This window comes from Gekko japonicus, unplaced genomic scaffold (assembly GCF_001447785.1).
Source record: "Gekko japonicus isolate JY-2015 unplaced genomic scaffold, Gekko_japonicus_V1.1 scaffold27, whole genome shotgun sequence".
Classification (NCBI taxonomy): Eukaryota; Metazoa; Chordata; class Lepidosauria; order Squamata; family Gekkonidae; genus Gekko; species Gekko japonicus.
The window spans coordinates 1,065,274-1,078,680 of record NW_015172002.1 but is presented as its reverse complement, the minus strand read 5'-3'; the positions used below and the strand labels follow the sequence as shown (position 1 = coordinate 1,078,680).

The 13,407-nt window shown below is 40.4% G+C and overlaps 2 protein-coding genes across 2 annotated transcripts in view; both read left to right on the top strand.

Moving 5' to 3' along the window:
* The window catches only part of LOC107117889 (acyl-coenzyme A thioesterase 1-like), a 5,236-nt gene extending 3,024 nt beyond the window's left edge, over nucleotides 1–2,212 (top strand). The window contains 3 exon segments of the mRNA XM_015420058.1: nucleotides 532–635; nucleotides 637–735; nucleotides 1,357–2,212. Coding sequence (XP_015275544.1) covers nucleotides 532–635; nucleotides 637–735; nucleotides 1,357–1,932 — 779 coding nt within the window. The 3' untranslated portion in view covers nucleotides 1,933–2,212.
* A 6,528-nt stretch (nucleotides 2,213–8,740) lies between these two features.
* Nucleotides 8,741–13,407, top strand: part of DNAL1 (dynein, axonemal, light chain 1) — a 21,667-nt gene continuing 17,000 nt past the window's right edge. Inside the window, exons 1-2 of the mRNA XM_015420062.1 lie at nucleotides 8,741–8,828; nucleotides 9,914–10,009. Coding sequence (XP_015275548.1) covers nucleotides 10,007–10,009 — 3 coding nt within the window. The 5' untranslated portion in view covers nucleotides 8,741–8,828; nucleotides 9,914–10,006. The remainder of the gene's footprint in view (nucleotides 8,829–9,913; nucleotides 10,010–13,407) is intronic.

Here is a 13,407-nt window from a genome sequence, read left to right as displayed (position 1 = left end):
TTTAAACGCGACGCATGCTTCCGCGCGTCGGTAGTGTAGACGCCGGGGAGCGACGTGACTGCGCAGTGAGGCGGGATAAGGGAGGTCAGGTACTGCTTCAGTGGGAGGTAACAGTGTTCCGTGCACCTCGATGTTTAATCATGCTGGCCACATGACCATGGAGAAGTCTTCAGACAGTGCTGGCTCTTCGGCTTGGAAATGGAGATGAGCACTGCCCCCTAGAGTTGGATTCAACTAGCTTTCGAGCAAGGGAAACCTTTATTTTACCTATATTTTCAATAGCTGACCCAGTGACACATACCAGCTTCCATATTTTGTATTTGACATTTCAAAAACTGACATCTTAAATATGTGGTCAACCATAGCAGTGTTTTTCCTCTTATTTTTACTACAGCCATAGGAAAAACTTTGTAACAAAATTTATAGAAAACATGTTAACTGTACCCACTGGACTTTCTTAATTACTGCTATACTATGGTTTCTTCCAGTGTTTTAGCCAAACCACATTAACCTCTGTCTACTTTTTTTAAGGGAACGGCCTCTTTCCAGGAGTGATAGATATGTTTGGTGATGAAGGTGGGTTAGTTGAATTCCGATCAAGCCTCCTGGCTGCCCATGGCTTTGCTGCTCTTTCCCTTACCGTATTTCAATTTTGAGGATCTCCCCCAGGTCATGGAGGATTTCCACCTTGAGTACTTTCAAGAGGCAGCTAGGTTTTTGCTATGCCATCCAAAGGTGAGTATGGTGACATGCTTTTCATATATGTCCTCATTCTGTATTGATGGTGTTTCTGGATCTTAAAGTCACCAGTGGAGAAAATCATAAAGCTGAATCTGGAAAATTCACTGTATCATTCTAGAAGAAATTTGGTTCTATAAGCCACTATTGTGATGTACTTTAGAGCAGGGAGAAAAAGTGGTGCATGCAGGAATGGATGGATAGTGCCATTAACAGGGCACAGAGGTTAAGGCCTCCCCTTGATGTTGCTTGCTGGTACTGGTATTCTGAGGTTTACCTCATCTGGACATGGAGGTTCCCTTTAGTCATTATTGCTAGTAGCTGTTGATGGACCTATCCTCTATGCATCCATCTGTCTAATCCCCTTTTAAAGTGATTTGTGGTAGTGGCTATGTCCTCTGGCAGTAAATTCTGCAATTTACTTGCTTGTTGAGTCTGTCCTGAATCTATAGGCCATCAACTTCATTGAGTGCTCCTGAGTTACAGTATTAGTTGAACTAATATGTCTGAATGAGGCAGTACTGGAGATGCCTCATGTCATATTCTCAGTTATTTGTGTTCTATTCCTTTCCACTACATAAATTTCCTGTTGTGTTGTGGTTTTTTTTGTTCCTGAAGGTTAAAGGGCCAGGAGTTGGTGTTGTTGGAACAGGGAAAGGAGCAGAATTGGCATGTTCCATGATGACCTTCCTGCCAGAAGTAGTGGCTGCTGTCTGCATTTCTGGCTGCAGTTCCATCACAACTAGTACCCTCCATTATGGCAAGCTGACTCTACCCGGACTCTGCTTTAACATGAGTAAAATCAGAATTTCTGAAGATGGTGTGTTTGATATTTATGAGGCCTTGGATGATCCAAAGGACCCAGCTAATTCACATTGCCGCATCCCTATAGAAAAAGCAGAAGGACACTTCCTTTTTGTGGTAGGGGAGGATGACCGCAACTGGAAGAGCTCTTTGTATGCTGAGATAGCCACTGAGTGCCTATGCCAACATGGGAAGAACAACTTTACCCTCTTGAGTTACCCAGGAGCTGGTCATCAAATTAACCCAGCCTTCTCTCCAGTTTGTCCTATAGCTTTAGACCGTGTTCTAGGAGTACCTGTTCTCGGTGGTGGAAACCGCAGAGCTCATGCGTATGCGCAAGAACACTCTTGGGGGAAGATTCTGGAGTTTCTGCACTTCCACTTGAGATGAGATTTTCCAAATACCTTAATATTGAGAGGAGAGAAAGATGCCAAAGAGCAAAATGAATCTCAGGGACTCACTTGGAAGGAAGGCAGGAAGAGCTGAAATATGTCATGTGTACGTTGTTTGACTGACAGTTTGAGTGGATGAGAAGATCAGATCAGACTGTTTACAAGATGAGACTTGTTTACAGAGAAGCAATCTAAAATACTTAGATGAAGAACTGTAGTGATGAACAATGTTCCCTCTAAGCTGTGGAGTCTTGTGAGCAAAAATTCTACTTTGTGAGCTCCTGGCATTAAAGTTGTGAGCCAGCGATTTGGCTGCTGCATTACATTAGCTTGCTCTGGAGGCATCTTTCCTGCATTACATTAGCTTGCTCTGGAGGCATCTTTCCTGAGCTAAGACAAAAACGTGTGAGCCGGAGGCTAAAAAAATGTGAGCTAACTCACACTAACTCAGCTTAGAGGGAACACTGGTGATGGATAAGCACAAGTACTGTGTGAATGTATGTTTCCAAGAACAGATTTGCTTGAAGATATGGAATAGTGGGACTTGTTTATGTTAATATTTATGGAGCGGTACATTTTGGTCAGCATGTAAAAAATTAAAGGTGCATCACTGCTGCAAACCATCACCACAGAATGGTTAAACCACTGCTTGTCTCTTCAACACCTAGCTATATGCCTCTGTCTTCTTCAGATCACAAATCTGGAATATGATTCTCTTTGCCAGTGTAAAATCATGATCGCCATCAGCAAACACAGCTTGTTTTACCACTCGAAGAAAGAACAGAAAGGTTTATAAACCATAGAGATTAATGTCACACCCAACCTGTACCCTGCTTTAAATCGAAAGCTGTAATTTCCTGTGGACATAGAGTGGGCCTGTTCTGTTCTTGACATTTCTTTAGTGAAATACATACAGTGGAAACTTCCACAGCAACCAATTTAAGTACAAAAGTTCCAGTATGTTCTGCAGTGGGATTTTACATCTTTGTTCTAAAAATGCTTTTAACTCCACTTAGTTCAGTGAAATGGGATTGCAGTCAATAGCGTATACACAAAAAAGGGATTCCTCTAGATGAGTTACATTTGACTTGGAAGTAATTTTCCTGGTGGGCAAATTATACTGGATATTGTACTTAAATAATGAATTATTGTTGCTCTTGGAAATGTTATGCCCTTATTACTTCCTATTGTACTTTGTTGCTTTTCGTTGCCAATTTTAAGATAGTAATTTTTTCTGAGCATAAGTAGGATTTTGAGTTTTCTCCTGTCCTTTTGTTACCCCAAGTTACTTGTCCAGCCACCTAACCAGATTCCATCAATGCATTCTGTTTTGGTTTCTGTCTCTGCTTTTTAGTGGGGGAGGAAAAGGGAAGAAACCTAAGAGGGAAGTCTGAGCTGGACTTAGTAGTTGAGCATATGGCTAGAAAAGAGGATAAAGAAACATCAAGGATTTTTGGTGTATGTCTATTGAAATGACTGAAAGGGTACACAGTAGTAATTTGTATGGAATAATGTAGGCTAAACTTGTACATGCCTGTAGATGAAATTAAAACCATGAATAATGTAGTCCTCTTTGACTTTGACATGTATCTGCCCATTATGCACTGAATAATTTATGCTAAAAGAAGCTGTTTGCTGGGGAAAAAATGTCTGGTGTGGTTAAGAGCTATAATGTCTGTCATTATTGTTTGTCATTATCAGATTTTGACTTTTAAATAATAAAACAGCAGAATGTGAAAATGCAGTTCCAAGGATAACTCTTTGGAGACAAGCCAAGCAGTCAGAGATAACAGTGTTTGTGTTCTTACATATTTTAGCACAGATATTTCCCTTTTCTTCCTTCCGCATAATATTATCTTAATTAACCTGTGACTCTAAACCCTTCTTACATGAATTGTATTTTGCACACATGACTCTTTTCAGACCCAGCTTAAGAGAAAATATTTTTAAAATAGGGCTCCTTTTTACTCCTGGCAGGTTGCTGATTGGTGCTTTCTAGATACTGTTAACTTTACCATCTAAAACTGAAATTCTGGGTACTGGAAAGACATTTCATCCATGTACATAATGCTTAAAATATCTGTGTACAATATTTATATGCTGCTTTTCCAGTACTCAAAGTGGCACACAAGCAATAAAAACAAATTTGAAATCACAATAAATGCAATTTAACAAATCAGAACAAGCTTAGCAAATGATTAAACAGCTACCATTAGATAAACTCTTAAGGCTTGCAAATCAGCAGCTGCACGTTTAACCACATTAGCAATATAGGATACAACACAAATATTTTGTTCAACATACAAGGTTTTGTTTAGGGTGTTATACTAAGCAGTTAGTACTTGGTACCACTGAGCCCATTAATACCAGCTGGGGAAAGAAGAAGAGGAGAAGGAGGATATTGGATTTATACCCCCGTCCTTCACTCAGAGTGGTTTACAATATCCTTTCCCTTCCCCTCCCCACAACAGACACCCTGTGTGGTAGATGGGGCTGAGAGAGCTCTGACAGAAACTGCTCTTTTCAAGGACAGCTCTGACACAACTGTGACTGACCCAAGGTCACCCAGCAGCTGTGAGTGGAGGAGGGGGGAATCAAACCCGGTTCTCCCAGATTAGAGTCTGCGCACTTAACCGCTACACCAAGCTGGCTCTCCAAAAGTGCACAGGATCCAAGAACCTCTGTCCAGCCTTGTTATGCCTCCTTATCACAAGATGCCTGGTCAGCCTCCCCCCTTCTTTCCCATATTTATTGTGAAATAAGAGCAGGTTTTAAGGGCCTTGTGCCCCCATCTCGCCTTAAAATATTTTGAAAAAAAAAAAAAAAAGAATAGGTTTATTCATTTTCTAAAGCCACTTCATGTTTTGACTGCAGCATGGTTTCTTCTCATATAGTCCATAATGTTGCATAATTACAATAATTTATGTGATAGTGTTGATTTGTCACTTGAGTGATGTTGTGCACACAACCAGAAGGGGGTGTAGTACCTCTGGAAAAACAAATACCTTTCTCTACAATGAGGTTGGATAAAAATAAATGATTATAGTTTGAAATTTTGTATGCTACACTGTAGCTGGGAGGCTGAGAGATTTCACCTTGCCTAAGACTAGTTACTGAGTTAACAGCGAAGGAGAGATTTGAACCTCAGACTTTATATATATACCAATTATATAATTGGTTTTCCACAAAATAAAAAAGTGGGAGAAATACATATTGATATATCAGCTCAAACTTCTCAGCCATAATTCTATTAGTTAACAAATGTTTTGTCACTTCATCAGAAAACAACATTGTTGTCCTTAGACCACTATATGTCAAATATTATATATTTTCTTTATAACATGCATTTAAACTATCATTCTACTTTACATATTAAATACTTTTAAATCATACTATCTTTTCGTGTAGATATTTTTCTGATCTACTACTTCGATCCTGCTTATTCTTGAAGTTTATCTCAACAGTCTGCTGTGATTTCTAAATACAACCGGAAAGAAAAGGAAGGAAAAGAAAATTTACTATGTTCACAAACTTATAAACTTTGTAACATTTTCAATCTTATTCCTTTGTCTTATGAATATATATAGGTATAAAGAGCGCTGGGTATCCTAGCTAACATTTAGAGGAAGAAAGGGAGAGAAGAGAGGGAAAAAATGAAAGAAAGAAAAGAAAAGAAGAAGATATATAATTTCCTAAGCCTTTCTTCAATTTCTCTTCCCACACCATATAGATTATCTCATCTTGCAATTACAGTTACTATTACTTTTTTACTTAAGTAGTACCACAGCTCATCTTAATCAGTTAGTCAGTTACTCATAATCCCAATAATGCCTATCAAACTCAAACTGTAGCCCTTAATTCTTCTCTTAATAGAATCATATATTTGTGTCTCCTCTCTTTGTATATAGCAAAGATTCCTTTTAACCTCAGACATCCTGACTCATACCTTTGCCACCTAGCTACTACAGTACCCCATGTCTGCCCAACAACCAAAGGAGAACCACTTCATACATTAGATAGACGGTATAAAGTGGTCCTAGAACCAGACATTGCAATGTGGTTTGCTGGGTTTTACAGAGTGAAGATTCCACTCACCAAAAATGGCCCCAAGGAGAATACATGATTCAGTTGAGAACCCACTGCCAGCACTTGAACAAGTCACTCTTGTTCTGGGTGGATTTGCACATGTCCAAGGCTACTTTGTGCACACTAAATTGTACATAAAAACTACTGAAAACAGTAGGATTTACATCACCAGCTACCTTTTCCTGGACTCATTTCAAAGTGCCTTTACAGTTAAGTCCTTCACAATATGGGACCCTCATATCTTACAAAGCAACTCTCTCCCTTCAGTAAGTCTCAGAATTTGCTCCTCAGGGTGAAGTGAAAATAATATGAAGTGGGGGGTTTTTGAGGAGGAAGAGAAAAGGCCTCTGACCAGCAGGGATACGTGAGGAATTCACAGAGGGTGAGCATGGTAAGCTGTGCACAAGAGACAAAGGTGTTTCTGTTCTTTCAAATTCCTCCCAAGGTGGGCAAGAAACTAACCTTCAGAAAACCTTCAGCTGCTCTGTTTTGCAGAAGGAAAACAATGTCTCTTTTGTTAAAGTTACCAGTCAATTTACAAAACTGAAACCTTGGAAAAACAGTGATGTTTTTATATATAAAGCTTGCATGCATAGATTTAAAAAAATAACAATTCACATTTACATCCACTTTCTAATTCAAATTGATATTAACAAATAACTTGTTGTAGAACTCAGTCTATATTTTAAGGAAACTGTGGTGTAGTGGTTAGAGTGTTGTACTAGGGTCTGTGAGACCCCTGTTCAAATGCCCACTCTGTTGTGGAAGCTGCTGGGTGATCTTGGGCAACTCACACACTCTTAGCCTAAATGACCTTACAAGGTTGCCATGAGGATAAAACTGAGGAGTGGAGAACGATGTAAGCCACTTTGAGTCTCCCCTGGGGAGAAAGGAGAGGTAGAGATGAAATTAATTTGTTGACATTGGTGTAATCCTAAATAGAGTTATACCCTTTACTTAGAAGGGTATGACTCTGCTTAGCATCACACTGTATGTAACTGATACCATTTTAATGACTGAAAAGCAAAGTAGTCTCATAAAGTCACAAAATATTTTAGGATGAACCATTAATGTATTGGTAGGTGGCAGCATAGTTTCAGGAAAAGAATTCTGTGGCTGGGTAGGATCTAATTCTTCACATGATTAATGGTCATGATAACACTTGTTACTGACTCATTACATAATTATTTTGAAATGGAAGCAAACACCACCATAATTGCATAGATGGCACTGAGGACAAAACACAGAACACCTTTTTATGCTCCAGCATTACAAGGAATCACATGTTGACGATCTTTTTAATACTGGACTTGAAGTTAGGGAATATATAGTCTTTTATTTGCATTTAAAGCCTGCTATGCTATAAAAAGAACATATATAAACAGGTTGGGTATTATTAAAACTGATATTTAAGATTTGTATCATACCCATTTCAATTTCAGGTGCTTTTTAAATGAAGAGAACAGCCTCGGTATGCTTCCTATGTAGAGAAGCATCAAGGACTCTGGAAAAAAGTTAGTTTAAATGTTCCAGGAAGCAGCATCAGGGGGAAGGCCGTGGCCTCTGTGCCCTGTTGTTGACTGCCCCGCCCCCCTGAATAACTGGTTGGCTGCCCTATGAGAAAGGATGCTGAACTAGATGGACCACTGGTCTGATCCAGCAGGGCTCTTATGTTTTTATTACAATTGCTTGAAGTTGAAAAGGGAGAGTATGGGGCAAAGCAATTACAGGTTCTTTGTAAAATCAAAATTCATTACATGTCAAATAGCTGGAAATCTAAGGCAGAGCCTGCCAACTTAGAAATGTAATAGAAAATATAATAATTTAAAATAGGTATATACAAATTTTAAATATCAGTTTTTAATAATACCCACCCCGTTTGTATATATTCTTTTCATAGTAGAGCACTCTAAAAGCAAACAAAACCGATGAAAATGTCCTCTTTTTGGGTAGGAAGGTTAGGAATATTCCTAGTTAGTAGCAACTATTACATCTTAAAATAGTAAAGGTAAAGGTAAAGGTTCCCTTGCTCGAAAGCCAGTCGAATCCGACTCTAGGGTTGCGGTGCTCATCTCCGTTTCAAAGCCGAAGAGCCAGCGCTGTCCGAAGACGTTTCCGTGGTCATGTGGCCGGCATGACTAAACACCAAGGCGCACGGAACGCTGTTACCTTCCCACCGAAGTGGTACCTATTTATCTACTTGCAATTTCTTGCTTTCGAACTGCTAGGTTGGCAGGAGCTGGAACTAGAGACAGGAGCTCACCCCGTCTTGCAGCACCCGGGTCTTGAACTACTGACCTTTCACAGCCTGCAGTTCAGCGTCTTAACCACTTGAGCCACCGCAGCTCCACTTAAAATGAGATATGTCATAGTGATCACTTGTTTGAAGTAGTCGAGAAATATGTCCTCTGTTTTGCTTTGATATGGTAACCCTAAACTGTACTGAAGTTCCAGGAAAACCTAAGCCACAGAGAACATACCTCCACTCTAGCAAAGGACACTGTGCTTAAATTGCAACCTTCAGCTCCCCTTTTTAAAGATCTTACGCTCCGCCAAACGAAAAACCCACGTGAAACCGGAAATCAGGGCCTGCAAATAGCTCTCGTTTTCCGCTTCATCTCTATGGTTGTAGTGGGATTTCCGGTTTAGGGACCCATCTATTTACAGGTGAGCCTCTATGATCCTCAGCCGACTGTTGACCTCTTTCTCTCTTGCCCGCTCTCCTTTTCCTCAGGTGAGCATGCGCAAGGGCTCAGCGTGCCATAGCAACCAAAGCAGTAGACAGTAGCAACCAGAATCATAATAATGGTGAGTCCACTCGAAGATTGTTGGGGAAAGGAAGCGACGAGAAGAGAGGCCTGGAGTTGGGCGAAGGGCGGCGGCGATGGTCTGGGTTGGTGAGGAGGTAGCGAAGGGGAAAGGAGGACTGTTTTCTCTAAGGGAGTTTCCTGGGGGGAGGGAACCCGCTTGGTGCGGCGTCGGGCAGAGGGTCCCGCTGGGGAAAGCAAAGAGCTGGCTGGAACTAGAGCATGATGCTTATTTACTTCGCTTCTGTGCCGTCGGTCTGTAACTGCGCTCAAGTTGAGTTGAGGAGGAAGCTGACCACGGAGAGAGGAGTTCCTGGAGCAGCAGAAAGAGAGAGGTGCTGTTCAGCATCGCGGCAAGCAAAAACACGGAAAGATATCTTTCGTTTCTGTTGTCTTCCCTCCAGCTTGCAGTGTGGGCTTCGGTGAATTCTTTGGTTCATTCCCAAAATGGCAATCGCTCCCTGATTTGACTATTTCCTAAGTAGTAGAGAAACACGTGAATTGCCGAGCCAGCTGGTAGTGTAGCTTGGTTGTTCTTGTATGCTCCTAGCTGTATGTGTAGCGTCGCTGTTAAGAGTGTGAGTGGCAGAGAGACCTCCATTCACATGTGACTTCGGTTGTGAGCACTGTAATCTGTGGCTTTAAAGTAAGCCACTCTCAGTTTCAGCATGGGGGGGAAATAAAACTGACCTACTTTAGAGGATGTTAGATTACTGAGGTAATGCTTAAACAACAAAGAGCCTTCTGACACCTTAAAGACTAGCAATTATATAGAGGCATTAGATGTCACAAACCAGAGCTTTGTTTTGCCTGATGTACTCACCTAGGGATATATGCAGACTGTGAGTGCAGCGAGAAGAAAGCAGCCTAGAAGACCAAGCAGGGTAAAAGATAGTGTGTTGCACTACTATGAAAAGCTTGAATTAATACAAAATCCAATTGGAGTGGGTGTGATGATGTATGTGAAACACTCTGAACACTAAATTGCTGTTTGTGTTAATTGTTAAATGGCTTCTGAAGCAACACAGAATGTTTTCCTTTGATGTTTAAATCCTTATGTAACCCTAACACTTTATTGTTTCACAGGAAGGGCATTCATTGGAAGAAAGACCCGAATAGTTCATGCAGACTATTCATTATCCAGGAATTGTCTGAGTATTAGGAATCACCTTCAGTAGAATGGTAAATCAATATTTTGAAGGTTTCTATAAATAGAATCTGTGTTAATGTGTGACTGAAGTTCTCATTCATGGAATGTTATTTAAGGTGCATCAAAAGGATAAAAATAACAAAACCAAGGACATAATGTGACTGTGGTATGTGATTATATGTTCTGTTCTGTGCGTTGAGGAGCTCTTCATTATATTATAAAGCAGCAATAATTATTTTTACCAGGGGCAGCACAACTAACAGCTTGAATATATCTAGGGTTATAACTGCTCCAACCCACAGAATGCATAATGGATTAAGCTGCATCCAAAGCAAGACAGTATTATAGAGCTCTTTCCTTGTTGTACTTCAAAACCCCTGTAAGAGTTCTTTTAGTCCTTTAATGCACCGATTTTTAGCACAAGTATGTAGCAGTGCTGTGAGCAACCTACATAGTGTTATCCAATTGGACAGTGAAGTTTAGTGCAGCATTGTTTTAATCAGTAGCAAGTTTTCACTTGCAAAGCGGTCTGAATTGATTGCAAATGCGCATTTATTTATTTACTTATTTATTTATTATATTTCTATCCTGCCCTCCCCGCAAACGAGCTCAGGGCGGCTCACAAACAGGGCAACATGTGCCAATATAAAACATTAATAACAGAATAAAACAACAGTTTTAACAATAATAAAGTGCTCAGTGATGTTACCCAGTCAGTCGTATCAAGATGGTGACCAATAGATATTACCCTATAGATGTTATGCTTCAGCAGTACCAATCCGTCGCAGTATTGTTGCTAGATCTTTAGAATAAGCCATCCCAATTGTCCCATTGTTACCACAGGACAATTGGTGGTGGTGGTAGTGGCGGCTCCTAAGTGATAATATTCTTTATTGCTTTGGATTGAAAAGAATAAACTTGCTGCGGTTTGGAGGAAGTTTCTTTTAGAAACTTTGGCATGATGATTATTATGTTCAAATGAGCTAGATCAGCCTTGTCGAATGTAATTATGTGAGCTTCATGGCTTTTAGTAATTTGTACCAGAAGCTTTCTCATATATATCACGTAAATAAATATGTTTATCAACTGCACCAAGCAGTATAATTTGGTTTGTAATTCAGTCATCAATTTGACTGTAAAATATGTCAGGGTTTAAAACCAACCGGGAATGAAATGTAAGGAACAGCACTGATCTTGTTATATATGATAATATTTTAGCTTTACAGAGGAAAATTTGAAACATCTGTTCTTATGTGTCTATAGCCTTTACGTCGTTGATTATAAGATCAGAGACTGATGGAGTTTAAATATTTACAGAGACCATGTGGTGGTGTTCTAAGGCAAAAATGCTTTGATTCATGACGCAACTTGTTTAATATAAAAACAAATCGCCTAATATTTCTGTGTGACTGGGATGTGGATGAAAGTTGTAGACCAATCTAGATCAGAGAGCCAGTTTGGTGTAGTGGCTAAGTGCACGGACTCTAATCTGGGAGAACCGGGTTTGATTCCCCACTCCTCCACTTGCACCTGCTGATGTGACCTTGGGTCAGTCACAAGCTCTGGAACAGCTGTTCCTGAAAGAGCAGTTTGTGTCAGAGTTCTCTCAGCCCCACCCACCTCACAGGGTGTCTGTTGTGGGGTGGGGAAGGAGTTTGTAAGCCGCTCTAGGGCAGGGTATAAATCCAATCTCCTCCTCCCCCTCTTCCTCTTTCTCTTCCTCCCCCCACTGATGCTTGGAGAGAAATAGCCAGACATTGCGGAGAGAACTTAATTCCTCTTAAAACCGAAGAATGGTTTCAGTCTTTACAAAGCTAAAAGAGTGTGTATGTTATACTTTGGTGTGCAAATTTTCTGAGTTTGTTGTCCTTTTTTCTATTTTTGACCTATCTGAGTATCAGTTTAATTAATGCGTACTAAAATTAAAATGCGTACTACAATTAAAATGTGATTCACTGAAGAAGGAAATGGCAACCCACTCCAGGATCTTTGCCAAGAAAACCCCATGGACAGTAACAAAAGGCTAAAATATATGATGCCAGAAGATGAGCCCCTCAGGTCGAAAGGTGTCCAATATGCTGTTGGGGAAGAGCAAATGGCAAGTACAAGTAAACCCAGAAAGAGTAAATGGGCCAAAGCTGAAAGGATGCTCAGTTGTGGATGTGTCTGATGGTGAAAGGAAAGTCCGATGCTGCAAAGAACAATACTGCATAGGAACCTGGAATGTAAGATCTGTGAATCAAACTTGACGTGGGTCAAAAATGAGATGGCAAGACTGAACATCAACATCTTGGGAATCAGTGAACTAAAGTGGACGGGAATGGGCAAATTTAACTCAGAATACCATTATATCTACTACTGTGGCCGAGAATCCCGTAGAAAAAATGGTGTGGTCTTTGTAGTCAACAAGAGAGTGTGAAAGGCAGTAATGGGATACAATCTCAAAAACGACAGAATGATCTTGGTCCGAACCCAAGGCAAACCATTCAACAACACAGTAATCCAAGTCTATGTCCCAACCAGTGACGCAGAAGAGGCTGAAGTGGCCGTTTCTATGAAGACCTAAAACACCTCCTATGACTAACACCAAAAAAAGATGTCCTCATCATCATAGGGGACTGGAATGCTAAAGTAGGAAGTCAAAAGGTAACGGGAATAACAGACAAGTTTGGCCTTGGAGAACAAAATGAAGCAGGGCAAAGGCTAACAGAGTTTTGTCAAGAGAACATGCCCTCTTCCAATAACCTAAGAGGCGACTCTACACATGGATACCACCAGATGGGCAACACCAAAATCAGATTGATTATATCATTTGCAGTCAAAGATGGAGAAGCTCTATACAGTCAGTAAAAACAAGACCTGGAGCTGACTGTGGCTCAGATCATGAGCTACTCATGCAAAATTCAGACTCATTGCAAAATCACATCCCTTATGAATATACAGTGGAGGTGAAGAACAGGTTTAAAGGACTAGATCTGATACACAGAGTGCCTGAAGAACTATGGACGGAGGTTCATGACATTGTACAGGAGGCAGCAATCACCACCATCCCAAAGAAACAGAAAGGCAAGAAAGCAAAGTGGCTGTCTGATGAGGCTTTCCAAATAGCAGAGGAAAGAAGGAAAGCAAAAGGCAAAGGTGAAAAGGAAAGATTTACCCAACTGAATGCAAATTTCCAGAGAACAGCAAGGAGAGATACGGAGGCTTTCCAAATGAACAATGCAAAGTAATAGAGGAATACAATAGAATGGGAAGGACTAGGGAGCTTTTCAAGAAAATTGGAGAAATCAAGGGAATGTTCCATGCAAAGCTGGCCATGATAAAGGACAAAAATGGCAGGGACCTAACAGAAGCAGAAGAGATTAGGAAAAGATGGCAAGAATACACAGAAGAACTATACAAGAAGGACCTCTATGTCCTTGACAACCAC